The sequence below is a fragment of the Limulus polyphemus genome, unplaced genomic scaffold (assembly GCF_000517525.1).
Source record: "Limulus polyphemus unplaced genomic scaffold, Limulus_polyphemus-2.1.2 Scaffold427, whole genome shotgun sequence".
In the NCBI taxonomy this organism is placed as follows: domain Eukaryota; kingdom Metazoa; phylum Arthropoda; class Merostomata; order Xiphosura; family Limulidae; genus Limulus; species Limulus polyphemus.
In genome coordinates, this window is record NW_013666037.1 from 321,693 (window position 1) to 332,143 (window position 10,451).

Genomic DNA, 10,451 nt, shown 5'->3' on the forward strand with positions numbered 1-10,451 from the left:
TTCGATTATTTTCAGGATTTTTAGGAAAGGGACACTTTCATCTCTGTAGATTTCCCACACGTCCTCCCTACTTGTTTGACTTGCTCATGACCAATCTCGAAATGATTAACAGGTGCATATTAGAGAGGGCACTAGTTATGATAGGGATAGTGTTGCATTCCTGTTGATGGATGGTTGCTGCATGATCATTTGCATATAGATATACAAAAAGAAGTGAAAATTACAAGGCTAATAACAAACGAAAAAGTTTGAGATGATAGAGAGCAGTAGTAATTGAGAAAGCTTTTTTGTGAGAGGAGGTAACTATCTATCAGGAATACATTTTCAGTTTAAGAAAATGTTAACATTATCAAATAAGTTTTAATTTCTTAGTTTGAAAAGGAAATATTTTAAAAAATGATCAAACTTCACTTTTCTGTATCATGTGACACTTGTTTCTCCAAATTGCATAATTTAAATAATCTTTCCACCCCTGTTTGAGTTTCTGATTTGAATGCAAATTACTTAGATGTATAGATTATTGTTAAGACATAATCTAACTCTTATCACATACTTTCTTTACAAAAATGTCAGTAATTCTCTCTAATGTTTACTATTTTATTTATCAGCAATAAAAGGGGAAGATTTTGATTTATACTGATTTACATATAATGCTAGGTTATTCTCATTACAGCTTTTTTATTATTCTGCATATAGATATAAAGCTGTCATCGCCAATTTCAGATCAATCAGCTAAGGGAATTATTTGAATGCACTCATAGCTGAGTTAGAAAGCCAGTTGAATTATAATTGAAAATTTATGCTTTCTGCATCCTATTATTTTATGTTCTAAATTTAATATTTGAAACAAATAAAAATTCAGTAAAGTACTAACAGCAACCCTGTCAAAAATGAGGGTTAACTTTTATCAACACTTAAAGCTTTCATGCAAAAAAGTACAAGACCCACATGTAAGTACTTCATTTGTTTTTTATGTATATAAAAGTAACTGAAATGTAAAAACTAGAAGCTTATTAAATTAGATAAGAAAACATGAGTGAAAAAAATTAAATTAGATTATCAACTAAAGAAAAAGATATATTAATTTCTCCATGAGGTTTGCATGTGAGAAGCCTTTGCATAATGTAATTTGATACCATAACTTGAGCTATGTGTTTGCCAGGTGACTTCTAACTTCTTACACAGATTTAATAGTTAGACACAATTCAAAGAGCATTAAAATAATAGAATGAAAAGAAAAAACAGATGTAAACTATTATGAGCCTGAGTCTGTATAGAACAAGTAATTGTATTTTTATCTTACAATCTGCAATCATTCCAGAAAGAGAAAAGGATAATTTAATTTTATACTTTTTTATGGTGATTACAAGGCTGGTGAAATGAACCAATCCTGTATAGTGTTATAGTAAAGAAAATAACATATATATATTTTTACTGAGAAACTTCTGTTAACAGTCATTTAGGAGGCTTTAGAGGTTGTCCAAATGTCATTTGAAGCTGTAAGTTCAAAAGTATTTTTAATCTTAACATGAAAATCATCTTGCACTCAGTCTAGTCAGTTTTTTAACTTTATAAATTCACAGATAAATCTTTAAAAAAATGCATGACTAAAAAATATTTTTTTTGTATATAAAAGACTTGTTTACTCAGAGGTTTCAAAATTTTGTATAGATACATTTATTACATTAATAGTTATAGTATGTATGGTTACATGTGATTGCAAGGTTAGTCAAAATGAACAAACTTATATAGTGTTAAAGCAGATTTTACATATTTTACAATCAAACTTTGCAAAAGTATGCATATTGGGGTTTCATCTTCACATTCATACAACTAAGAAAATAATAATTTAAACAATTTGTTTTTATTGTTGGACAAAAATTGGGGGTATTAAAAATTTTGAAGTTTTTATAGGATGTGCATAATGTTCAGAAACAAAGCTTCATTCTTGAGAACAGTAATAAGAATTTATCTTTTATAAATAATGAGCAATATCTGTAACCACAAAAGGCTTGCAGTAGTTTTGTTTCTTTTTTCTATATTTTGGCTGCAAAACTATACTTTTGTTTGATAGTTATAAATATATTACATTATCAAAGTTACTAGAAATATTTCACATAATGTTCTAAGATAATAATTCCACAAAAATTTACTTTTCACAAAAACAGTCTTCTTGTAGTTGTAGGACACCATGCATCAGTATGACATCTGTATTAATGAGTCTACATGACCATGCTTACAACAGCCACTCTAGTTACTCAGCATAAACTTATTTTTTATAATTAATGGTGCAAGAATAAATCAAAAACATGATCTTATAATTAATGCTGGAAAAAAGAACTGTTTGAAAGAAACATCCACAAAAAGCAAACTACATGGATGGCATTAGAGAATTGGCCACCATAAAAGAAATCAATAGAATGTTATTCAAACTTTTCTTAGAGAATATATCATACCTATATTAAGAAATATAAGTAGTTTGAAATGGACAATATAATCACATAAATAGTACTACTTTAATTTACAATACTGCTTCTTTGTATAGACTGTGAAAAATAAAATTGAAAAATGAACATAATTTATGAGAATAGAAAAAACATATAATACTTATGAACTTCATATATGTGTATGTATATCTGTTTCTAAGTTTCTTTTAATTCAAAAAGGAACTGTTGTGCTATATTTCAGATACTTATATTTATTGTGTGTATACCATTTAGTTCTGTATGATATATACATGTATTTTAGCTATTCAGTGTATTGTATTAGTTAACATGCTATTGTAAAGCTTGGGTCATTTGTATCAGGAATAAACATCTTTTTTCAGCAGTACCTACGATGTAAATGACTAAAACATACTATTTTTTTCAGGAAACACTGCTCTACATGACTGTGCAGAGTCTGGAAGCCTAGAAATTATGAAACTGCTCCTACAGAGTGGGGCTAAAATGGATGTTGACTCATATGGAATGACCCCTTTATTAGCAGCAGCGGTAACAGGACACCCAGCTGTTGTAGAGTACTTGATTTCTCTTCCATTGTGCAGTCGTCAAGAAAAAATAGATGCTTTGGAACTTCTAGGAGCTACTTATGTAGATAAAAAGCGAGATATGATGGGAGCACTAAACTTATGGAGGAGAGCCATGGAAGATAGATACTGTAGTGACAATAAACCCTTAGCAAAACCATTTATGCCTTCTCCTATTGCAGCCTATGAAAATGCTACAGAAATTCACAACTTAACTCAGTTGGAAGAACTGATCTCTGATCCTGATGAGATGCGTATGCAAGCTCTTCTAGTACGGGAAAGAATTCTAGGACCAGCCCATCCTGACACATCATATTACATACGTTACAGAGGAGCTGTATATGCTGATGCTGGAAATTTTGATCGATGCATTAACTTGTGGATGTATGCTCTAGATATGCAGCAAATGATGCTTGAACCTTTAAGTCCCATGACCCAGAGTAGTCTTCAGTCTTTTGCAGAGCTCTTTTCATACATGATGTCAGAATCTTGGGCTCGGCAGCGATCACTCCCAAATATTTCTTTCTCAGATCTTCTTTGTGTTTTCCAGAAAGCCCTTCTTGAGGTAGAAAGGGCAATGAATCACATGCAGAAAGTACCCCCAGCAGAACGTGACTCTACCAATTTTCATCGCACATTGGTAATCTCAGTGCATCTTATAGCTCTAATGTGTCGGATTCAGGATCATATCAGCTATGAGCAGGGATTAAAGTTCAAGCAATCTGTTTATCGTTTAGTTAAGCTTAATCCTCGTGGGCGTAATGGTTGGACACCACTGCATCTTGCTTGTTATAGAGATTCTTTATCAGTTGGTCGTTATCCTGTTTGTTCTTTTCCATCCATAGAGGTTGTCAACTTGCTTCTTGAAGTAGGAGCTCTGCCAAATACTGTAGATTATGACAATAACACTCCTCTTCATGTAACAGCAATGAACAAACCTTTTGCTCACAATATTTTTAAGCTCTTACTTCAGCATGGTGCTCACTTAGATACTAGAAACTTAGATAACAAAACACCACTGGAAATGATTAACAATATTGGTCGCCTCAATGTCTACCCACTACGCCATCTCACACTGCAATGCTTGGCTGCTCAAACTATAATGAAGCATAAAGTACCCTTTAAGGATGTCTTGAGACATAATCTTGCAGCTTATGTAGAAGCTCATTGATCCTGCAACTGCCAGGTGTTCTCTGGTACTTAAAAGTAGTTATTAACTATTACAAATACCATAAAAGATTTTTGTATATACAGTTTTAAAGACAAAAAAAATCAATATAAAACCATTTTACAGATCAGTTCTATTTCTCCAGATAAAGATGAATGTGAATTTCTAATCAATAATGGGTCTATCTCCTGCAGCTGCCAGGTGTTCTCTGGTACTTAAAAATAGTTATTAACTATTACAGATGCAGTAGAAGATTTTTGTATATACAGTTTTAAAGACAAAAAAAATCAATATAAAACCATTTTACAGATCAGTTCTATTTCTCTAGATAAAGATGAATGTGAGTTTCTAATCAAGAATGGGTCTATCTCTTAACATGAGTAAAAATACTACTTTTATTATATGGCTGTCAGAAGAAAGAAAGAAAAACCTCTTTTACATGAAGTCTGTGATTTTTAAGAATATTAGGAAATGGTTTTATTACCAAAATGTACAATATCCACTTCCTTACACTAATTCCAGGGGTTTGTGTTGGAAAAATGATGGATAGTCCCTTTCTAGAATTGGTGGATAATAAGGAGCTCTAAATATCCGAGTACAGCATATTGTTGTATGAGTTACTGTAAATTTTGTTGAAACCTTAGGATTCATCATGAACCTAATTTTAATTTTTGTTTATTTTACTAATTGCAATAAATAACACATGTAAAATAAATACTTATTTCTTAGAAATTGAATAAACAATAGCTCTATTGTCTGTTTTTAAAGGTTAGAGTGAAAACAATACTAAAATTTGTGATGACCTTCTCAGGGACAAGGCATAAAGCAGGATTAAAATAATGTAAGACTTTTAAAAAAGGATGAGGCAAATAAAAAACACTGCCTGAGCATGTGTGGATTTGGAGTTAAAATTCAGAAAAAAATAATGTTTGGTTCTGTGATTGTAACTGTTAGTTTTTAATAAGAAAAGGAAGTTTCATCCTTACTTAAAACCTTTAATATTCTAAGAAAAAAATCAGAGGTAATTATTGGAAGGCTTATTTTGGATGAAGTATGGTTTTATTGATTTGTGCATAATTTTTAATATATTTCAGCTGGTTTTAATCATTTAGAATAATAGTTTTACTAAAAATTTATATTTCATAAATAAGCATTCAAATATTTATCTGCATTCTGATCATATTGACATCTTAACCTCTAAAACCTTGTCCTGCTGAACATAATTTTTTAATCTTTGTGTCAGCTGTGTGTTTAGTCTTTAACTGATTTTATGATACCTAAATGATGAACTTTTTCAAACATTTTATTTCAGTTGTAGAATATGTGTTGCTTATTTTCAGATTAACATTTAGCTTATTAAGCTATTAATCCATTTTACTTTCATTGTGTAGTAGAAGTCTGAATTTTTTTTATTTTATTCTAAGAACTTATAAGTGAAGGTAAAGAAGGATATCAAATACACTAAATCTGCCATGTCCATTGCCGATGAAACACAAATATCAACATTAGATTTTTTGTTTAATTGTTTTTTATCATATGTGAATATTATAAAGAGCAGCATTTAAAAAGTTAAGAGGGTTTTCAAATAGTTAGAGTTGCACTGTTCAATTATTGAAATTTTTTTGAGAATTACAGTTTTTTGTGGTAAAACTACACTAAGCTAAACATTCACTGAACAAACAAGACAGACAGATTATGAAATATAACAAAAGCTCTGTTGTTAAATAACTGTAGTCATAGATTATTAAGATACTAACATTTTTTTAGCAGATTCACTGATATTGGAATTTATTAATGCATACTTTATGTTGATATTTTAGAGATGCATGATGTCATTTGTATGTATTGAATATTTGAAAAAAAATGTTCTGTATGTAATTACCCCAAACCTGCACTTAAAGTACCCATGAAGAGATTCAGAAGGTCCTTTTTTCCATATTCACTTAAATATTTTTAGCAACTTCTTATCCATCTTTATCAATGATCTTTAGGTTAAATAAAGTATTAGCTTTTGCAAGCCAGTTTATGAATTATATTTTCCATCTGATACCTAACACAGTAAAGTTAGCCTATAAGTAACCTTTTCTTAATTGTTTATTTGCATTTTAAGTATTCTGTTGGTTAGTTTGGGAGAGTGTAACTCACTAGAATGTGAGACTGAATGCTGTCAGGAGAATAGGCTTAAATACAATTTTATGTAGTGTTTTATACTATCATAAATCTTTCTATCTCTTTCAAAAGTCTTATTTTCTTGGTTAATTTGTTAAAGTTTATTAAAAATTTAGAATTGTACTCTTTTTATTCTGTTATTTGACTAAAATGCATCTCAGTATTATATTAAGTACAAAAAAATTGCTTTTTTTTTCTACACTGTATACGTCAGTATTAATACACTTTAGCAGTATGTAGTTTATTAAAAATAAGTTCATATAATTTATAGGGACAAAAAGGAGTTTATTAGCCCATCAAAGACGTCCCTTCCAGCTCCCAGCACCTCTTACTACTCATGTATTCATCCAATCTTTTCTTGAACTCAGCTTATTCCAAAAGCCAACCATACTGTTTAAAAGTAATATTGTCTAAACTTCAGACAACTCCGGCTGCCAAAATTTTAAGTTATAACCACTTGTCCTATTGTTTTCACTGCTAAACACAAAAACATTTGATGGATTTATGTCAACAATCCCCTTAATAATCTTAAACACCTCAATCAAATCCCCTCTGACCATTCTCCTCTCCAGAGAAAACCAGTTTAGAGATTTTAGTTATTCGTCATAGGACAATCCCACCATTTCAGGTATCATGCTAGTGGCTTTTCTTTAAACTTTCTCTAACAAGTAAATATCCTTCTTGAGGAAGGGAACCCAAAACTGTACACAGTACTCTAAGTGAGGCCTTACAAGTGGTCTGTACAGGGAAACAAAAATATCCCTTGTCTTATATTCAATATTTCTATAGATGCTATCCAAAATCCTGTTAGCCCTATTACTAGCTACAATATACTGTTTAGAAACAGAAGGAATTCAATAAATATCTTCTTTTTTTTACACACGTTTAACCTGAAATACTTGCATATTTTTTTAAAAACTATATATATGAAAATTTTAAGTAGTAGTAATAAATAATAGGTCAGTGACTGAAAATAAAAGTATTAGACCAGTTGGCAGTTAATCACTTTGACAACAAATGGAAATGTTTCGTGTAAATTCACCAGGAATAGTTATGCATGATGAAATCATTGGATGACCAATTTACTGTGTGGAATGTTGAAGAAATGAATAACACATTTTATGTTTATTTGAGATTCATTTATTATTGATATGCACACTTTTGTTCATGCTTAAATATAATATTTCATGTACCATGTAAAGTTCTGTTCAGGATTTTTTTTAAGTGGCTTACATGATTATTTAGAGTTCTGGAATCACAGAGTTTACTTAAAGTAAATGTTTCAGATTTAGATACTCCTTGTTAATCTGGTTCTGCAAAAGTGCTTTTTGTTTAGTGAAGTTTATTCAATGCTTAATCCACAAAGTAACACTTCATTTGTACATCTATAAGTACTTGCTATCTTCTTAATTTTTACTTGAAAACAGATTTCTTGCACCACAAAATCTTTAAAAAATACAGGGATTTATAAACCTTGAATTTTCCACTAGAAATGGCATGTGATTGATAGTTATTGAACTCATAAGGATTAACATTTTCTATGCTTCTTTATTTCCAGTTTGTTTCTTGGATTGGCATTTTCTTGGCTTGTATGTTTTTGATTTTTTCTATTACATATTTCAGTAAGAGTTCTTTGAATCAGAGTCATACTGCAATTAGCTTTCTATAAATGTACAGTTTTTTTTTTTTAAAGAAAGCAAACAGTATCTGACATGTACAGTATACTAAATGTTTATGTAGGTACCTCTGAAACTCACTTTCATTGAACATATAAGCATTGTTCATTGTTTTATTTATATATATGTATATATATATATATATATTAACTTCTGTGGTTTTTATAAAATTGGCATAGTTTATTCATGGAGTAAACAGCAGAAATAATATATGGTGAAATTCTGTTACTAACTTTTAGCCATGGTAAGAAACAGCATAATACAATTAATTTTCTAACAGTGATATCTCTTCTTGCTGTTACAAATTACTAGATAAACAAAACATTTGATTTGAGAGGCATTGTACATCACATAGGAATGAGGATTACCATCTTCGATATGTTGACAGTAAAGTTAAAGTAAGATTATGAATAGATAGTTTTGTTTTTAATTAGAACTTAAACCGTTTTAACCATAATTGACTTATGTTCCTGTCTGTTGTTGTTTTTGTGTTTGTGTGAAAATGTATATGTTTGTTAAACAAAAGTTGTGGATAAATTAAGAATGTGGATACGCCACCACGCACGTTAGAAACATAATGTTTTTTGTTTTGTTTTTTAAAGAATATGATGCTTTTCAAGAAAAATGAAAACATTTTCTAGGAGAGGGACAATAAACGGCAGAATTATTATTCAAGATGGAGTAAGTAACAAAAAGTACAGTAATAGTTAGAATGGGTTGTAAAAACATAGCGCGCGTGCACTATTTCGAAAGTTGGCCAATCTAATCTAATGGCTTATCTGCCTTACAAGTGTGACAACCACTAAGTATGGGGCTGCTCGTAACGTTAGTGATTAAATTCCTCCTCCTTTTAAAACGAAGAGTATAGATTAGGAAATATTTATTCCACATATAAATAACACGGTTTTCTTCTTTTTACGTACATCAAGTTTAAATAAGTTGCACTTCTTTTCTCCCTTATTTCTTTAGGTTGATAAATGGACATTGTTGTTAAGTTTTGAATTAATCTTACTTTTTGGATTGTTTACGTTATTTCTGTAAGAACTGGTTATTGTTCACGTCTACGAATTGCAAGGTTCAATGTTTTAACATAAATAATGTTTACTGTAATTTGAGATAACGTCAGTCTAACACCCTTTCTTGTACATGTGTGTGTGTGTTTTCACGCGCTGTTAGTAGTATTACAGTAAACCACAGTTTTTGATGGGTGGGTACATTACCATCATTTCTACACTGTTATTCCTCTCTGCAAACATTGATATTTGCATTGTCTATGAATTATAGACACCAGCAAAGATTCCAGTATTTAAATTCTGTTGTCAGAAAGTACAGTCTTCTAGGTACAATTAAACTTGGATAAAGGATAAATTGGCACGTCTAAATGGACACTTTTTCTAGTTTGTTTTGTGCGACGTTTCGAGCAGACGTCCTTCGTCTGGCAGTAAAGACTGTGATACAATGGAATTAGGCTAAGTCGTGTCATTTTATTTTTCTATTATCTTTTATCCAAGTTTATCTTCTCACGTCTTGCGAAACAACACTCATTCAAAAATTAGGTACAGTTAAACCCATTTCAACAGTATCATATGTATGGCTTTGCAAATTGTGGCCTGCTACAACTTTTCGGTTATTATTAAAGATAGCGAAACTTGTGTAAAGTTTCTGAATTTTCCGCTTCTACTTACTAAGCAGTACGTATATATATTCTAGTTGCGGTTTTTGTTTATATAATTTCTTTAAAGAATAACGGTCCTTTTTTTTTGAATACATACTTTTCTTGCCGTCAAAATCCACTTTAAATTTTTAGAACAGATGTAAGATTTTTTCTGATATGACCAACTTCGTCCACAGTTTTTGAAATATTGGTAGGATATTTTTGTTAAGTTTTTATCTTTTATTTATTGATTTTTTTATGTGTGCCACCACATTGTCTAATTTGTTATTGTTAGCAGGTATATTTTATTTTCTTGCTTGTTTACGTCTAGCAGTGTGTAGTGACAGTTGAGCGTCTTAAAACTTCCTAGAAGTTTATTTTTTTGAAAACTAGCAGTAAGCAGAGGTAATGAATATTAACAGTACTGAATGCTCTGGTAACTGCTGAAGCTAAGATTGTTTTTGTGCGAAGTTTTGAAATGGGTGTAAATGTGGACTTTGTGTACATTATGTTTATAACTGGAATGTTGTGACGACATTTGTAGAAATGAAAAACTAATAAAATTAATTAATACAGCTTTGTTGTTTTATCTTATCCTTATAAAATATTACTGTGTAGTTGCACTAGCATGAGATATTAAAATTGTGTGCATAATGATATGGATAGCACGTGAAAGAACATGGTTTATTATATATACACCTGGAAAAAGTTAAGCACCCCCAAATATTTTTCAGGATTGCTTATTGAAAATAAGGT

At 30.5% G+C, this 10,451-nt stretch overlaps 1 protein-coding gene across 1 annotated transcript in view; it reads left to right on the plus strand.

The window, feature by feature from the left end:
- Nucleotides 1-10,272, plus strand: part of LOC106458199 (protein fem-1 homolog C-like) — a 49,086-nt gene extending 38,814 nt beyond the window's left edge. Inside the window, exon 4 of the mRNA XM_013917673.2 lies at nt 2,872-10,272. Within this exon, the coding sequence (XP_013773127.1) occupies nt 2,872-4,199 (1,328 nt within the window). The 3' untranslated portion in view covers nt 4,200-10,272. The remainder of the gene's footprint in view (nt 1-2,871) is intronic.
- Nucleotides 10,273-10,451: the final 179 nt, after the last annotated feature.